Here is an 18,571-nt window from a genome sequence, read left to right as displayed (position 1 = left end):
ATATCCACCTTCTGATTGTAAGATAAATCTTAGGGTTTTTTATGTACACACTAACAACTGCACAGGCTTATGTTGGCATTATAAACTTGGAACTATAAATATTAATTCTCATTGTGTTCAATTTTTTCTTAATTTGTTTCTGCCAATAGTAAGTCAAGTATCAGAGGGTCTTTACAGTATTTATTTTCCTGTAATATTTATGGCCTTTGATTTCTGAAGGACAGTTACTTGTATTGTGCTGTTTGAAAGGTTTAAGCTCCAATCTTAATTACTGTCACTGGCAGAGAACACAGTTAAGGTTCATAACAATTAGCATGCAAACCACGTCAGAAATTGTAGGGACAATTTAGGCTGGAAATGATTTCAGAAGACCTCTAGTCCAATCTCCTCAAAATAGGGCAAACTCCAAAGTCAAGTCCAGGTGTCTCTGGTCTTTATCTGCTTGGGTCTGAAAACCTTAAAGGATGGAGAATTCAATCTCTGTGCAGCTTTTAGAAAAGGCACATTTGATGTCTTTAAATGCAGTTTTACATTGCTTGTACTGCGCGGTGTATAGTTTGTATTTTAGAACTTCTCAGAATGCTTGGATTCTGAGTTGTAGGGTAAAATATTATTTTGCTCTTCTTTGAACTTTACAGGTGTAAAAGGAAGTTTTGTAATTAGAGTATTCTGAGTCAAGGCAGAGCCTTTTTGTTTTAGGTTGCATTTGATTTGGGGATTCGGATTTAAAATTTAAAATTCATAGGGATGTTAGGCTAAAATATTATTTATGGTGTCCGCTTTGATTTTTTTGTGGAAAACAATATGTAAGATGTAAATGTTATAATGTCGTCTTGTTCTTCTGAGAGAGATGTGGGCTTGTTTGGTAAGAACAGAGATGTGATAGGAACAGAAATTATGATTTACCAATACAGTTTGAAATGTCTCTTCTCTCCAAAATTCAGGCAAATTGTGGTCTAAATTGTGGTGTCACTGATTTGGTCTAGCTTATGTTCAGATTGTGGTGTTACATCTGAGAAGAGCTTGTACTTGATGAGAAGTAGCTTGTAAAGAAAAAAAGATGACAACCTCCTATCCTGGCTGTGCTGTGTAGCATTGTAATAAGTCCCATTAGAGGTCTATTTTTAGAGTAATTTTATTTGCAATGAGGTGGATATTGAGGTAGGGTTGAATATGGTTTTGGAATTCCCCAGAGGGAAATAGTCTTGCAGAAATTAATTTTATCCAGATGAGGGATTTCTTCTTTACAAGTTGTATATTGGACAAAAGAGAATCAGTCTTGGCATGCTGCTTTCTGAATGCTGGCATTAAACTCTCTGTGCACACAGTTTTACTTTTATACAACTCTCTCTTCTCTTTTGACTTCTGTTTTGTGATTGTCACCTGTATCCATCCTAATGCTTGCTCTACTGGTATTATATATTAACATAGCTATTTCAAAATAGCTATGGTGGTTCTTCCAAGCTTTAATTTCACGTCTCTTGGAGTGTTGGCATCCAGGAAGCTTCCCAGTTTTTAACACAAAGCACTTTTGACTGTGCTGTTCACTTACAGAGGGACAAGTGATACCCTTTGTACTGTGATCACTGCAATAAATCAAGAGAGTCAGAAAATAGCAGATAAATTTTCCATTAAATGTGAAGTTCTGTATTTTTATAACTGCCTGATCTGTATATTCTACAGAGAATGTGTGTAATTTGATGGGAGGGAGATGTTCTCATCATGCTTTTGCTGTTTATTGTTGGCCTTTAGTGATTCAGCACATATGGTGTGTTTGATGCAATGATACCACACTGTGGTGTTCTCTGATCATATTGCAAGAGAAGCAGCACTTATCAGGGAACTGGGCCTGGTCTTGTGAATTATTAAATTGTCCTTGCAGTGAAGACCTATAATGGTAGTCCAGAAATGGAAAATCAGAGAGAACATACCAGTGGCCAAGTAGTAAATGCTTATTGGTTCCTTTTTTCCTTTGTTCCAAGATAGGAAATGGAACACTGTTCAAATTCTGAACAGACAGAATTGATACAGAACACAGGAATAATTAATACAGATCCATTGCTTGATAAAACAACACTTTTGTCCGCCTTTTGTTGTCTACTTCAGATAGGAATCTCTTACCCCTAGCTCCCAAACAGTGTGGCCTGCTTCACTGGGCTTGGCTTTGTAGAAGCCCCTAGAGAGAAAGAGCTTTCCCTCAAAAATACTTGCTGTCTAGTTGGTGTCAAGGATGGGAAAAAAGGTACAGCAGTTAGTATTTGGGAAGTTCTCATTGCCATGCTGCAGGAAATCCTCTACAGTGGTGGCCTTTTATGACTCCCAGCAGCTTCTCCCATTGGAAATGAGTAAAATTTTTATTGCTTTATAAGGGGAGAGGAGATACATGAATAACTGAAGTCAGTAATTTTTGTATTTTATTGAGTTTCTTAAAGGAATATTACAGAGTAGGACATAACAAGTACAGTTTGGTGGAGGGCAGTCCTGAGAAAGGTCAATAATATATGTGCTTTTCCTGGGTATTAATTAAGGTTTGCAGGTCTTACTACAGGATATGGAAAACCAGAAAAATAAGAGACTGTTGCTTTATTCACAAGATGTCATGGGGTTTTTTTGTTTTGTTTTGTTTTGGTTTTTTTTTGAAAAGCAGGATCTGTGTGTTCTTAATAGCTGTTGTTTTAGTAATTTATTATAATGTGTAATACTGGATTACATCATGACCAAAGTGTTGTTTGCTCACACCTTTATCTTTAGCATTTAATCTTTAGTGTAATCAGGCAATTAAGTCTTCTGAAGGTATTGCCTGAAAAGCTTCCAAAACATAACATAACTGAGGGAAGGCTGATTTACCAGTTAAATAAGTGATAAAAAAAACATTCTTTGTGGAAACCAGAAGGGTGGGTTGCTGAATGTAGGCTAATTAAAACACTTTCTCCTTGCCTTGAGCATTGTTACATTTAGAGAAATGCAAATCCTTCCTCCTTTCCTAAAAACTCCTTTCCATTAAATTAGATCTATTGGGAAACTTTTCCATAGGTGTTAGCAAGTTAAAATGCAGTGTCTTTGACCTGAGTTTTTTTAATATTTATTTTAAGAAGCTTATAGATAATACTGAAAAAAATTATTTATACATAGAACTAAGCCTAGTAGCTGGCTGCAAATCACACCAGAATTTGCCACCATAACTAAAGAGTACTTGATCCCTATCTTTAAAATGTAACAGTGTGTTTTTCTTCCTGGCTTTAGGCCTCTCTTTACTCCCTTGGATTCAATTTTCAAGAGGAGAAGAGCAGTAAATACTGAACATACTATAGGTTCTTCCTCTATGTGCATTTTACTTTATTTCCTCTAAACAGTAAATAAAACCCATTAAGTAACCTGGAATGGAGGAACCCTTTCATTTTGCGCTTATTTTGGAGACTGGTATGTCATTTTGCGTATTTACCAACCAATACAAACAAAAGCTTTTTCTTAATGATATTTTCTTCATAGCTTTTGTGCCTGTAGGGATGAAATTTTGGGTTAAAAAATCTTTCCTTAACAGATCCAGTCCATCAAAATCATATTTCTATTGATGATGCACATACCTTTGACTGAACAAGACATCAACTCTCCAGATGAACTAAGCTTTTCAAACAGATTAGTTGATTATTGTCATGCTACCTGAATTTTGTATCAAACAGGCATAAACAAACACAAACAAAACCAGTTTAGCTGTTTGCACTTTCAAGGTGTTTACAGACATCACAGGAAAATATAATTTTAAATTCATCAGCCCCTCAATAAGAAGTTGTGGTTTTTTTGTAATGAAATTTCCATAAATACTTTGAAAAATTAAAAGTTGAGAAGGGTAATGCATATGTTGTCTCTTCTTAAATCTGTCTCAGAACTGATGTTATTCTTTAATTGAGTCTTAAAAATATGGATGCACAGCATCAGATTTACTTCCCATACAGTAACACTAGTTCCAATGACATTAGAAAAGTTTCTTTTCTCTTTGTAGTTCTTCCTATGAGTAAATTATGAGAATCATATTTTGCCAAAGAAGTTTAGCTCTGTGGAGTTGTTTTCTGTGCTCAGATAAGAAAATATGTTGATCTGTTGGAATTAGGTGTATGGCAATAATAGTCATCATCAACTTTATTGTATAAAATATCTGATTAATAGGCATAATTTATATGTGTTTAGTTAATGTCTTATTTCTGTGCATATTGCTAATGTGTTACACACTTTCATCGATACTAGAATAGCATGTACATCTGTCTGCATGCATTGTGCTCTTTGTAATAGAATCTGGTACTGAAAGTGAATAAAATGCTATATTAAATATCATTAAAAATGTTAAATGCCATTCTATGCTGTTTCTCTTTAACTGCAGACCCTGCTACATGGAAAAATTCAAGACACCTTGCTAAAGGTTGCCTTTATCCACTTGCTTTTTCTCCCTATACCTGAAGTGCATGCTTATATACTCTAATCACCTACATTTCATGCCACATAACTGTTGGCTGATTACACTTTTCCTTTTACACTTCAGCTACTGTGGTGATTATTTTGCTGTCTTGTGATCTGATTGATTTTCAGTTTTCTGACCTTGTTGGGATAATTTTTGCTATTCTCTGTGCCGTTGCTACTTCATAGAACTTCCTGCACTTTTAATTCCCAAATCCTTAAAAAAGAAAGATCTTTGTTGATCAACTTTCTTAAATTTCAACTTTAGTGAAAAAAATGTTTTGAAAGATTACTTGATTGTAGGTAAGCCATGTGTTTGCCAAAGGGCCAGATTTCTTATGGACAGTTCTTGTAGAGCAGATTGCTGTTTCAGGGAGCACAAAGGAAATGACCCCAAACTAAAAATTGAAAATGGAACTTGTCTCTAATACTTGGAAACCTAATAGTGAAAATGTGACTATCTTGCAATGTGACTCAAACTGCTGCCTGTGCTACAAAGCAGGAATTGAGCAAAACCTCCTTTGCTGTTTCTGGGACTGCTCTTGCATAGTCCTCAAGTAATTCTGGACCTCAGTGGTGACTGACAAGAGTGGAGATGTTTGGTCCTTGGCAGATTTGGGAAGAGACATGTTCTCCTAAGGCTTCTTTGTTATGCAGAATTCTTACGTATTTTCTGTTTGCTTTTAGCTCTGCAGGTTTTCCTAACTTTTTCTTTTCAGCTGTAATTTGATCTCACATGCATGGTTTAGAAAAAAATATGCTAATGCTAGCCTTTTCTTTCCCAGGTTTTTAAGCTATTGCTAATAATTCTTTTGTTTTCTGTTACAAGCTGATATTTAGTGAACAAGATAATTTCTGAAGGATTGCAGGATAGATGATTGGCTCAGTCATAGGTAGGAAGGTGGACCTTGTGTGAGACAAATTAGAGTAGTGAGGTGCAATGTTTCACTAGACAGAGTCATAAATCTACTTATACTGACCTATTTAGCATCTAACTGTAGAAAGCTAACTAAGTTTTTATTTTGCTGCTTGAAAAAAAAAATCTTGTAGTTTTCAGTGACCATGCCTTGGAAAAAATGTTAGTGAAATGTCTACATTTTTCTCATATATCCATTTTTGTTTTCAGAGGTAGATGCTGCAGAATGGGGTAAATTTCTTCATACCAAAAATAAGGTATGTTTACTGTCTTGATGAAGTGTGTGTCATAAATATGTTAACAGATATATACTTCATTCTGTTTTCTCTTCCTTTGACTTTCCTGAAATGAAGATGTTTATTGGTATTATTATACCTGCTGTACTACATGGTACAATATTGAGGATTTTGTGTTTTGCTTTTTATGAGTAGAATGCTTTTGAAAAAGTAAAATGTCTGTTGTGCATGTAATTGATTCTGCTGAGTTATCATAGTCCTATTTGGGTTATTTTGTTGATTGTTCTGTTTTGTGCACTGCCAAAATTAGAATTAATGTCACAAAGACAAGGTGTAAGCACAAGTCATTTGAGTCCATTGAAGAATTGGCTACTTCAGAGGTTTATTAGAAAGCTGTGAGAAAGAAGGAAGAGCCTCATATGCATCAGGGTGTAGGAGCACAAACTGAGATGGCTTAGCACCTCAGGAAAGAGACAAAGCTTAATTCTTGCTTGAAGAAAGTAATATTTTTGTTGGCAGATAAATGATAGATGTGTTTATTATTTTAAGCTGATTTTCTCACCTTCTAGGCATGCTAAAAAATGAAGGAGAGATAGAGAGGAATATAGAGGGAATCAGTGGAAGGGTAGCTCTGTGCTAACCTTTTTTGGTTGGTGGCAGGAGAGCAGTTTTTACAAGAGTGGGAAAATTTGAAAATGAAACTGCCCTTTGTCCTCTTCAAGATGAGAAGTGGTTTAGGCCACATGTTCCTTATTAACTTCAAAGGATTACAACTAGACTCAAAATGGAATTAACTATTTGTAATTCTCTGTAGATGGACACAAATTAACAACTTGTGTCTGACATTGGTTATAAGTCTTAATAACTGCCATCTCACAGAATTAGTCAACAGATTAAATACCAATTTTTGTAATTTTTAGCACTGATCATTCCTGTTTGCATCAGTTTAAGGGCTACTAGTAATTCTTACGTATTTTTTTGACATTCTGTGTACTTAGAGATTTTCACCATCCCTTGGAGAACAGGACATTATTTTGCAGTTAAGTAAGTGAATGCTGTCTTTAATTTTTAAACTCTTTTTGTCTTCCTTCAGATCTATACAGATTTTGATGAAATTCGTCAGGAAATAGAAAATGAAACAGAGAGGATTTCAGGAAACAATAAGGTAAATCCTGTACTGTCCATCTGTTCTCTTGCTATTGATTTTCTTGCTGCTTAAACCTTTCTTAAAGAGTTTCAGCAGCTAGGAGTGAAAAGCACTTAACTGTTCTCATGAAGAACAATGGGAATACTTCTTGCTAGCTTGAGATGTTTTCACTGTGTTCATGAGAACAATTACTTCAGCTGAAAGTCAGAGAATTTTTGGTTTTCTTCAAGATTCTGTAATAAAAGTGCAAAAAATAAACATTCAGTTAAACTTGCTTTCATTTTTCTACATACCTGGCTTTAAGTGTAATTATAAAACTGGCTGCTTACAAAGACAAAAGAATTGGTTGACAGATGGTTGGCTTTTTTCCTTGCTGTGTGTTCTAAGGTATGTGGTGAAAGAAATTCTTTTTAGTATGAAACTACAGCCTTTGGATTTTCATATGATGAATTAAAATAATCCAGAGCAGTAATTATTACTTCTTATTAATGTATTTCTAGGGGATCAGTCCTGAACCAATTCATCTTAAGATTTTTTCATCTAATGTTGTAAATCTGACTCTTGTGGATTTACCTGGAATGACAAAGGTAAGGTGCAAAATGCTCCTCTTCTGACTCAGTGTGTATTTTGGAACAAGGTGTGCCTGTTCACTCTTTGCCATTGTTCTGCATTGCTAGATAAACTGCTTTCCTGGGGTTAAGTAGTGTTATGTAAATCTGACATGTCACTGTCTTCTGGGGTAAGATTTGGGTTTTTGCTGCACTTTGCTGATGTCAGAGATAGATTTGCTTATGTTTTTCCTCTTTCTACATATAAGTGATAGTAGGTGTATGGCTGCATGTTCTTTTCCATAGAAGAGGTAGCACTCCAGGTCTCAGAGCTGTACCTGCAGATAGATGAGTATTTGGCAACTTGGAAAGTCTCTTCCACATTGCTTCTCCAGGAGTGGCTACGTGTATTTTGTGGAAGAGGCTGTATAAAGTGAGGGTATCCTAAGAGAAATGTTCAGATCCTGCTTGTTCAGGTCACATACGGAGTAATTTTCTGAGACATGAAGATGACAAGATGACTTCTTTCCCTGCCCAAGCACACATCCACACCCCACTCTGCCAGTTGTGTATGTGGCTCTTGGACATCAAGCCTCATGCAGGAATAAAGACACAATTTTGAACAGTTCCATCTTGTTTTTTTCTCAAGGTTCCTGTTGGTGATCAGCCTAAAGACATTGAACTTCAAATAAGAGAGCTCATCCTTCAGTTCATCAGCAATCCCAATTCCATTATCCTGGCAGTCACAGCTGCTAACACAGACATGGCCACTTCTGAAGCCCTAAAAATAGCTCGGGAGGTGGATCCAGATGGTAAGCACCAAAGCTAACTGCATGCTGTAATTCAACTGCTTTTTAAAACTCAATCCTAAAATAAAACTGAAGTTGTTTGAGCAAAATACAGTAAGAAAAGTAAATGTCACCACATTTCCTAGAAAATGTTAGTTTTGTATTTGCTTAAGGACTTCTTGCTGCAGTCTCTGCAACTCAAGAGAATGCTGGGATGAGTCAATAACTGATAGATTTCTGGCTTGCCAACAGACCAAGTAGCTATTCTAGCAGTCATGGGTTCACTTCTCGTTCCACAGCAGCAAAATGGTGTTAGAATGTTGGGGGTTTTCAGAGTTTTAGTCATTCACAGTGGTTTGTTGGGGCAACTTCATGCTTTATTGTCCAACATTATTTCCTTTGGTAGAGAAAATATGCAATCTGCAGCTAGTAATTGGTGTCTGGCTGTTAGCTTAGTGACTTCTGGTAAGGATAAGATCAGTTTTGGTGCCCTGAATTTATGTGGGAGAACTGATTGATTTAATGGAGTAGGAAGATTATCATTTTATATTTACCTAAGGACTTCGAAACAGATCTGAAGCTACTGGCTGCCTGCTTCTTGCTTTTGCAAAGTGCTGTCAGTACCATTGACTAACAAATGGCACTGTGTGTTTTGAAAGAACATAGATTAATACACTTGGAAAATAAGCATACAGAAATTAAGCTAAAATTTAGTGTTGGTACCTCAAATTTTTATTTCTCATAAAATGTACATTTCTTGATTGTTTCAAAGCTCCAAGTCTGCTTTGCTTGTCTGCCACATAACCTTGAGGGAAACCTCTTCTGGCAGTCTGCTCACTTAAACTGTCCTGGTTCAAGATATCCCTTTTATTTTACTCCTCTAAAAATGATTGACAGTGTCTTTTGGATCACTTCCCAAAATTCTGAAATTTAAAGGTCTAGAGTGGCAGATCATGTTGCAGATTCTGTAGTAGTAATACTATATAGTGAGAACCTACAGTACTGAAGTAGCTACACTCACATGAAAGTTTCAAGACCCAAGAACTTATTAATTTTACTGAGATGCTGATTTATTTTCTTGGACTCAAAAAGTGTGTTATATTTTAAATAAAAAGTTCTTTGCAGATTTGTTTCAGAACAAGAGCTCAGGAAATATTAAGGTCCCAGATAAATCCTCTGTGTCAACCTCCTGGTTTAGATGGGCAATATACATCTATTTAATGAATTTAGGTCACTAATTCTTCATTCGCTGAATTACGAGTTTTAGTTACTCTGATCAAATCAGAAGATCCCTGTGAGTGTTTTCCTTTTGGTAGGTCGAAGAACCCTTGCTGTTATCACAAAGCTGGATCTCATGGATGCTGGCACTGATGCTATGGATGTGCTCATGGGAAGAGTGATTCCAGTCAAACTTGGCATCATTGGAGTAGTGAATAGGTCTGTGTGGGCACATTGGTGCTATTTTAAAAACTCTGTTAATATGAAGTAATGCTTCTGCTTTTTTAGCCATGAATATAGTTTGAAGAATAAGGTGACAATGTTGAAATAAACTTCTGAATAAGCAAGTGAGAAGCTTGTTGCTCACTTTGTTCTTCCACTCAACCAACTGTTAATGAAGAGAGGAGTAGGGACACTTGTAAAAGAACTGTAGTGTCACTTCTGCTCTTGTCCTCGACCTTGAGGGGTGCTTCTGTTCACAGTAGCTCTGATCCAGCACAGGTCCTGTATATATTAGTCCTAAATGCATCTGGCTGTGGAGCTGTTTGCTGTATTTTTTTTTTACCTTACTTAGGTCAAATCTCATGTAGTTTTGATAAAAGCATTGCTTACTCTGTGTATAGTTGCTGCCAATATCAATTTGTTGAGTATGCTGCATGGAGAAACAAATAAAAACCTTTAAAGTCTAAGGAAGGCGAGTTATGTGTGTAAAGCAAAACCCAGCTGTTTAATGTTCTGTCCTGAAAAGCAGAAGTGTAAATTACTTTTACTTTGCATTCAGTAACTAGTGTGTAACTCTGCCTTTTACCTTCAGGAGTCAGTTGGATATAAACAATAAGAAGAGTGTGGCTGATTCCATTCGTGATGAGTATGGGTTTCTTCAAAAGAAATATCCTTCCCTCGCCAATCGAAATGGAACCAAGTATCTTGCTAGAACACTGAACAGGTATTCCTTGAAGACATAAACTGATGTGTTAGATGTATGTGCAGACCTTTCTACCCTTAGTGTCTCTTTTGGTGCTGTGCAGTAATGCAATAAAGAAAACTGGTTGCAAACTCTGGTTCTCTCGGTTTCTGAATTCACTGTAATTTTCCCAGTAAATCTTTTCTGTTGGTGTTTTTTTTGTGTCTCTTCTCTATTTTGATGGAGGTGATAAAGCTGAAAGTTTTCCTCCCTTCTAATGAGGGACTATTTTCTATTTTTAGATTGCTGATGCATCATATCAGGGATTGCTTGCCAGAACTGAAAACCAGAATTAATGTTTTAGCTGCCCAGTACCAGTCTCTACTGAACAGCTATGGAGAACCTGTTGAAGACAAAAGTGCTACTTTATTGCAGCTTATCACCAAATTTGCCACAGAATATTGTAACACTATTGAAGGGACAGCAAAATACATAGAGACTTCAGAGCTGTAAGTACAAATGTTTTCCAGGATTATTGACTGAGTGGTTTAGTTGACCCAGTGGCTCTTACTGGCTCTCACAGGCAGTATTACTACTGCCATAATATACTCAAAAATGTTTGAATCCAAGCAACTGTAAAAAAGGTTGTCAATGAGAGCTTTTTTCTTCTTATTTGCTACTTCAGTTGTTATTTTCTTCTTTCAGATGTGGTGGAGCCAGAATCTGTTATATTTTTCATGAGACTTTTGGAAGAACTTTAGAATCTGTTGACCCTCTGGGTGGCCTTAACACAATTGACATTCTGACTGCCATTAGAAATGCCACTGTGAGTGTTCTTCTGTATTTGAGTGTGTGGCTGTATGTTAGATAGGAACCTAAGGTTTAATTCTATATAAGGGGAACAACTTTGAAATGGTTCAGTGTTTTCTTGACAGATTTGGATTCATGCTAATATTGGAATTGATGTTGCTGAGAATTAACAGAGTAAGGCCACTTTTAAATTTCACAGTATATAATAAAATGTTCACTCCTTCAAGCTTGACTTTGGATGTCAGACATGTCAATCTGCTTTTGTACTGTGTCTGTTGTGTGTGGACAGACAGGCAGTTAATGGTCTCGGAGCATGAGGTACTCTATAGTAATGATCTGTGTGTATGTTCCTATCCTCCTGTACATGTAAAATGTAAAAATGGGATTTAGTAACAGGAAAGATGTCATATTTCAGGTAAAAAATGTTATATGTGTAGCTAAGCATTGGTCTGTATGGTCATAAATGAAATGACTCCAAACATGAAACTGAACTATCTTGTTGGTATGGTATTAGATGCCCAAGACTGTCCAATAAAGAATGGCAATTTCTCTCTCTGAAATTAGAAAGAAAATGTCTTTATCTTTATAATAGATTTCATCAAAATGTGGATCCACAAAAAAGCATTATTCAGATTTGTAAGCCCAAAGTGACATGAGTAGGTAGAAATCTGCAAGATTCTATAAGGATGCTTGTTAATCATTGTTTAATACATTTTGACTTAAAGATAGCAACTTACAGCTTTTATTTTTACATCTACTTGAGACGTCACTGTGACCTGATTTATTCTGGGCCTCATCAGATACTACTTCTTAGAAATGCATCACGTTTTATATACAACCTAGCAGCTTTTTCCCTCCTTTTGAAACAGGGTCCCCGTCCTGCCTTGTTTGTTCCTGAAGTTTCCTTTGAGTTGCTGGTAAAAAGGCAAATAAAACGTCTGGAAGAACCGAGCTTGCGCTGTGTGGAGCTGGTTCATGAGGAAATGCAGAGGATTATCCAGCACTGTAGTAATTACAGTACACAGGTAAAAAAGCATGCTTTACAACTGGGATTGTAATTACTGGCATGTGCATGTGGGTGTGTGATTACTTGCTTAAAAACTTCTCACAAGTGCAATTTTGGTTTGTTTTTAGGAATTACTGAGGTTTCCTAAATTGCACGATGCCATAGTTGAAGTAGTAACCTGTCTTTTGCGTAGGAGACTTCCTGTCACAAATGAAATGGTAAGTTTTCATCTACTGTAATTTTGCTGGTAAAAGTGCATGTTTTCTGGAGTCTTGATGCTTCTGTTTGCAGAGTCAGGAACCCAAGTTATTAAAGGAATCTTATTTGTTAAATTGATAGTTGTTTAATATGTGCACATTTTGAATCCTCTTCTATATTATAGATACATATAAAACAAAGGGGTGGGCTTATGGTTAAGCATGTTGTCCCCTATGTTTCAATTTCCCAAGAAGTATTTTACAAAATTTCAACTTAATATCTTCTAGTCTTCCTCATATAGGTTATTTCCCTCCCTTGTTATGGAATGTACGTTTACTGTAGAGTTCGGGATGCAGTGATGAAAATTAAATTGTAGTCCTTATTCTGTGTGTTTCAGAGACTTGTAATGCCCTTTAGCTAGTGAAAACTAAAAGTTCAGCTTGTACCTTTAAATAAATATGTTTTAATATAAAAGTCTGATTTGACTGCCTGTTGCGGAGTAAAGAGTGTTTCAGTATTTGACCCTGCATTTGACGTGAAAAGCAAAAATTGTTTTGTATTCTTACTGTTCCTCACAGTGAGCCGTCTCTCCCTGGTTCAAATATTGTAGGTGGTTTGTGGCTGAGTGGTCTTTTGCTATGGGCAGTTAAGCTGTGCTTGCCAGCATTGTAGGTCATTGCTCTGCTCTGGCATTAGGTTTACTCCCTGAATTTTTGATCTGGGAATGTCTTGCATTGCAGGTTCATAATCTGGTGGCCATTGAGTTAGCTTATATCAATACCAAACATCCAGACTTTGCTGATGCTTGTGGGTTAATGAATAACAATATAGAGGTAAGAAAGTATGTTCTCTTAAAAAGTTTCTTGTCTCTTTAAGTGAAAGTGAAATTGATAAAATAACAAAAGCTTTAACTTTCCTTGAAGCACGTTTCTACATTTTGAGGCATTAAAAATGTGATGAATTATGAATATGGTGTATACTCTAGTGATCTGTGGACTTGTAAATTTCTATTGCATATTATATTCAGGATCACAGGTTGATACTTAACTGAAAGGATTCTTCTGCCTGTTTTTCAGTCTAGAAACTAAGATGGGCATCTAATTGAGTATTGCCTATGAAATTAAATTTTTGAAGGAGAAATTTAAATATGTAGTTGTGAAATGGTGTTTCATCTTAAAGTAACTGCATTTTGACTCTGACACAGTGTATCGATAATGTTCCTCTCATTCGTGAAAGGATAATACAAGTATTATTTCCTCTGTTCAGGTTCTAATTTCTGTTTGCTTTTGGCACTGTTCTTGAAAATCTCTGTGTTACCACACTTCAGTCTCCCTGAGACATTCTCTCCATCAGTCTCCCATCATTAATCTTGTGTTTTTCAAGTCCAAATCAGATAATACTTGTTGCTGCCATCATCCTGTGGAAGCAGTTCAACAACCAGTCTGCTTGCTAGATTGGAAGAACCAATCTGGTGTTGTTGCAAAACCTCATCTCTTTGGCTAAGAGGTCATTAATACCCTTGTGTTTATCCAACACATCATTTTCATTCATCACAGAATCATAGAATGGCTTGGCTTGGAAAATCATCTCATTCCAACCCCCCTGCCCTGGTGCAGGGACACATTCCTCTAGACCAGGTTACTCAGAGCCCCATCCAGCCTGGCCTTGGACACTTCCAGGGATGGGGCATCCACAGCTTCTCTGGGTAACCTGTTCCAGTGCCATACCACCCTCACAGTAAAGAATTTCTTCCTGTGAAATATGTAATTTAAACCTACTGTCTTTCAGTTTGAAGCCATTCCTCCTTGTCCTGTCACTACATGCTCTTGGTAGTGTTCCTTTTTTAAATGCTTACATCAAGATTTCTACTCTAGTTTTAACCTTTTATTTCCTTCTATATATATGTTCTGTACTGACTAGGCATGCATATGAATTTGACTTGGTAGACTGCTCTTTAGTTCAAAAACAATGTGTATGGAAACTGCTGTGAGTACAGAAATTAAGACTTTGTGATGCTGAACATACAAAGTTGTACCATCATGTGTTACTTAAAGTAGTTCTTTCCTAATGTTTTCCTAAACAGGACATTGACATTTTTGAAGACCCAAACCATGTAAACCCAAGCCTTATTTGGTGGACAGTCAATTGTTAATTTTAAGCAAAATCAGGTATTTCTTTGTCCTGATTGCTTTAAATTCTATTTTGCTATGAAACAAAATCTGCAGCCTCCTTCATTTAGGGCTAATCATGTGCTGGCCACAGAATCAAATCCTTTCAATTATTTGGAGGATTTACAGCTTAAGGAGGGCTATAGAGTATCTGTGCTGAGCCAAATTGTAGAGCTTTGATATGGTTTGGTAAAGGCTCAGGTTTTGATTAGAGAGTGTGTAGCAAAGAATCTTTGCAAAACTTTTATACTGAGAATTTAGTTTTGACCAGGTAATCAAAGTATCCAAATAATCAAGGGTTTCATAGACCAAGACCACAGCATTAGCATGGCACTGGATGAGATGAAGTTACTCATGTTTATGTCTAAAATGGAAGTCATCTGTAAATGTGAATCTTGCCTATGTGTTGATAGAGAATAATAGATAATTGAGGTATTGCTGGATTGTTTTTAAAGGAGCAAAGGCGGAACAGGTTAACCCGGGAATTGCCTTCTGCTGTGCCACGAGACAAGGTAAGTAAATGTTTGATTATATTTTTTACATAAAGTTGGTGCATTCTCCTAGATCCAATTTAAATATTGGAAGTTTTGATATGCTGCCCTAGTAACAGTCTTGGGAGCTTTCAGGTATTGAGTTTTTCCTTTCCATTTCATAAGATCAAAGTGGAATATAACTTTCTTAAAAAGATGCAAATTTTTGGGAGATTTTAAATCTGATATTTTGGAAGACTTGTCTATAAATGTAATAATACACTTATTACTTAAATTTCATCATCTCAGGTAAGGTGTAAAATGCCTGCAGATGTTGAAGATGGACTCAGAACTTTCATGCTTAAATTTGTAGCTGAGACACACTGATTTCAAAAGATAAACAAGTGATTTATAATATCCAGTGCCAACATAGTGACTTAGTTTTTCTGAAGTCACTCAAAACTGCAGTTTATTGCAGTCTTACTTGCTTTGAAAGCAGATGTTGGAGGTGACATTTTTGGTTGTTAATAAAAATCAAATCATGTATTCTGTCTCTGGAGCTTGCTTAATTTTATCAGGATTTGGGATTAATGCAATGACAGGAGTGGAAGAACTAACCAAATGTCACGGAAAACATTGTCGGGTTGTAGGAAAGAACAGTCTGACAACAAGCTGGAATTTTAGACAGTTATTTAATACTATGTGAATTATTAAGAATTCAAAGATAGAGACTATAGTTTAGGATCCTCATGAGGTTGTAACAGTAGTTTCTACAGCTGATAGAAATCTGTTCACTAACTTCATTACCTTAAAAAGTGAGACAAAAGTCCCAGAGTAGATCTAATACTGTTGCCTGTAATCAGTCTAAGACAACTGATGGATGAACTGGGAATTTAAGGTAGTTATCTAGAGATTGCTTTCAGTGCTCTTTGATCCTTGATTTTATTGATTGCATAGTTAAATTATCAGTGTAGGAGCTTAAATGAAATTTAAGGTCAGATAATCCAAAATAACTGTCTTGGAGATGCTTTTTATTTTTCTTTTTGTTTCTTTTATTTTCTTTCTTCATTTTTTTTTTCTTCTTTTTTTCTGCTTCTATTACTGTTTTTCTTGCAAATTCAAAATATTTCTTTTTTGGATTTTGAAAGATGCTAGTAGTATGGAATTTGCTAGGTAAAGTTGGTGGTGTTCAGTTGAACTTTTTTTTTCCCCTCCCTGCATTCTTCACCTTCCTTAGTCTACTAAAGCTCCAGGTGCATTGGCACCTGCTTCCCAGGAGACTGTTACTGCTGCTTCTGCTGAGGCTGATGGCAAGGTCTGTCTTGATTTTTCCTCTTAAGCACTGCATGCACGTTTCTGTTGTGGTGCACCCCAGGTGTAAGGAAAGCAGTTTATCCCTAGTGTTCTGTCACCAACAGTGTGTCCTATCCACTTTGGATGTCCTCCCCAGTAGTGCCAAGTGGATTACTTGGCACTACTGGTTCTTTGTGTAGTGGTATGTCAAGACATGCCATGAGGTGGCCAAGTCACTGCTTTCTCTTTGAACTCTTGTTTACAATATATTGTGGTGCAAATATGCACCTAATTTGCCTCAAACTGTTAATAGATTCTTGGGTGCAACAGTACTGTAATCAAAAGCGTCCAGCATGGCTGTTAAACTGCATGTTTTTAATGTGTTGACAGTTAAAGAAAGAGGACAGAAGATAAGCTAAAATGTGAGTTTCCTGCTTCCTGCAGGGAATCTTTACCAGGCTTTGTTCAAACTGAACCTCCTTTGTGTTGTTTCACATAACTGTTGAATCCCTGGTTTACTTATATTTGTGAAATGTATTCTGCAATGTTTTTTAGGTGTGCTGTCTTATGTGTTAAAATAACAGTTCATTATTCCTCTGAAAGCTTTTCTGCTAATTGCTCTTGCTTAGAGTCAGAAAAGATGGGCAGTCACAAGATTGTGTATTAGGAGTACCAAGGGGACTCAAGCATTCTGCTTTATTGCACAGTCAGATTTTAATGCAAAGCTTCCATTTCTGTACTGAACAAAGTGGTTAAAGTCAAAATCTAGTCAATAGTAGAATTTTATTATTTTCATCAATGTTTTAGAGATTTTGATATGCAGCAAAATTTAAAAAGAAATCAAGAGCCACTGTGAAGATAATATGACTTAGGAAGTAGCAGGAAGCTGCCATGTTTGGTTTGCATTTCCCATAAAAGCTGTCCTCTCTGAGGGGATCCATTTCACACTCTCTTGTGTAGCTTTGTTTCTGAAACTACTTTGGAGGTAGAGCAGGCCCCACAGTAACACAGAATGAGAGTGGCATTTTTGTTATTTTGAACAGCTGTCTTGCAATCTGAAATCATGCAGTGGAGCTTTCCTTACCAATAATTTTCTCTTGCTAACAGAGTTTCATTTGAATTCTGAGTGTGTTCTACAATGCCTCTGAGCAGTTGTGTAATTTAAATAAAATTTATGTGCACAGATTAGCTGGGTTTCCTCCTATATATTACTGCTGGTATTCTATTTGCTGTGCTTTGTTCCTCAATTTTTTTTTTAGATTTAAGATCAGCCTGTGGGGTTCATTGTAAACACAACAGATAAATTTAGCTTTTTTCCTCCTGTATCTGAAGCAAGGCAAGTACAAAGCCTTGAATGACCTTGACTGTTTTTCAAGCAGGAGTAGATTTTAAAGCAGAGAGTAAATAGAAGAGCTATTAGGCTTGTGGAAAGGTACAAAATAAAAATTGCCCGTCTTCTATATCAAAATAAACTTTAGGTTTTTTAATACTAATTAACACATGATGGATACCATCCACTAATATTTCTTTTCTTCAATGATTCCTAATGTTTAAGACTTGAATGTTACATTTTTTTCTCAGAAGATTTGTGAATCATTCTTTGTCTCCCAGAATCTCCCAGAATTCCCCAGAATCTCTGATCTTCACTCCAGAGGATGAAGATTTTTGTTTTCATTTGTTACAAAAAAAGCCTTCCATAAATTCTGACAGCACAAAGGTGATCATAGCTATGCTACCTCAAAACAGAATTAGCATATTTTTTAGCTGTTACTGTAAGAAACTTCACTTCATATTTAAATAAAACTTGAAGAGTTTAAATTCAAATATTGCAAGAGCTGGTGGTGATCTTCAAAATATACCTTCAGAATGATGTGTGGTCAAAGCCAAATGACTTAGAAAGACCACCCCTTATTTCAGAAGTGATTTGTTGACCCATAAAATGCTGTGGAGCTTCTCCATTTGAGACATTTTAATACCCTTTATTAGGGAGAGTAGGAATTTTAAGTTTTCATTTTACTGGTACCTTTTGTGAGCTGTAACCAGCTAAGGGAGAATAAATGTGGGGAATGTGAAGAACATAATGAAGGGAATATACCTATGAAGATCTTACTTTTTAGTGAGTTTTACCTGTAGTGATTTGATCAGACTCTTCTCTACGGTGACCAAGTTCTTATTTTGCCATGTCTTTTCAATGTGCTGTTTGTACAGAATCCTTCTGTAGGAGCAGATGCGCCTCAGGAGTCTGGAACAGGCAGCTGGAGAGGAATGCTGAAACCCTCCAAAGCAGAAGAGGTATCAGCAGAGGAAAAGTTCAAGCCAGCTGCAGCCCTACCTGCTAGTCCTCAAAAAGGACATGCTGTAAACCTATTAGATGTGGTGAGTCTTGGAAGGCAAACTCCTTTTCTTTTTAGTTTAGGCTC

General features: G+C 36.3%; 1 protein-coding gene across 5 annotated transcripts in view; it reads left to right on the top strand.

Annotated features, from left to right (window-relative positions):
* DNM1L (dynamin 1 like) overlaps positions 1 to 18,571 on the top strand; it is a 35,439-nt gene that overhangs the window by 12,128 nt on the left and 4,740 nt on the right. For 2 of the 5 annotated variants that reach the window (XM_021549372.3, XM_085569649.1), the window contains exons 3-17: positions 4,376 to 4,414; positions 5,576 to 5,622; positions 6,695 to 6,766; positions 7,249 to 7,335; positions 7,946 to 8,108; positions 9,401 to 9,521; positions 10,117 to 10,248; positions 10,509 to 10,715; positions 10,912 to 11,032; positions 11,886 to 12,041; positions 12,151 to 12,240; positions 12,961 to 13,053; positions 14,844 to 14,900; positions 16,096 to 16,173; positions 18,360 to 18,527. In XM_021549372.3, coding sequence (XP_021405047.1) covers positions 4,376 to 4,414; positions 5,576 to 5,622; positions 6,695 to 6,766; positions 7,249 to 7,335; positions 7,946 to 8,108; positions 9,401 to 9,521; positions 10,117 to 10,248; positions 10,509 to 10,715; positions 10,912 to 11,032; positions 11,886 to 12,041; positions 12,151 to 12,240; positions 12,961 to 13,053; positions 14,844 to 14,900; positions 16,096 to 16,173; positions 18,360 to 18,527 — 1,631 coding nt within the window. The remainder of the gene's footprint in view (positions 1 to 4,375; positions 4,415 to 5,575; positions 5,623 to 6,694; positions 6,767 to 7,248; positions 7,336 to 7,945; positions 8,109 to 9,400; positions 9,522 to 10,116; positions 10,249 to 10,508; positions 10,716 to 10,911; positions 11,033 to 11,885; positions 12,042 to 12,150; positions 12,241 to 12,960; positions 13,054 to 14,843; positions 14,901 to 16,095; positions 16,174 to 18,359; positions 18,528 to 18,571) is intronic. The other 3 variants (XM_021549373.3, XM_021549374.3, XM_021549375.3) reach the window with 3 other exon arrangements.

The sequence above is a fragment of the Lonchura striata genome, chromosome 1A, assembly GCF_050655825.1.
Source record: "Lonchura striata isolate lonStrDom1 chromosome 1A, ASM5065582v1, whole genome shotgun sequence".
NCBI classification, from domain to species: domain Eukaryota; kingdom Metazoa; phylum Chordata; class Aves; order Passeriformes; family Estrildidae; genus Lonchura; species Lonchura striata.
The sequence above is the reverse complement of the archived record's forward strand: the minus strand, read 5'-3'. Positions and strand labels throughout refer to the sequence as shown.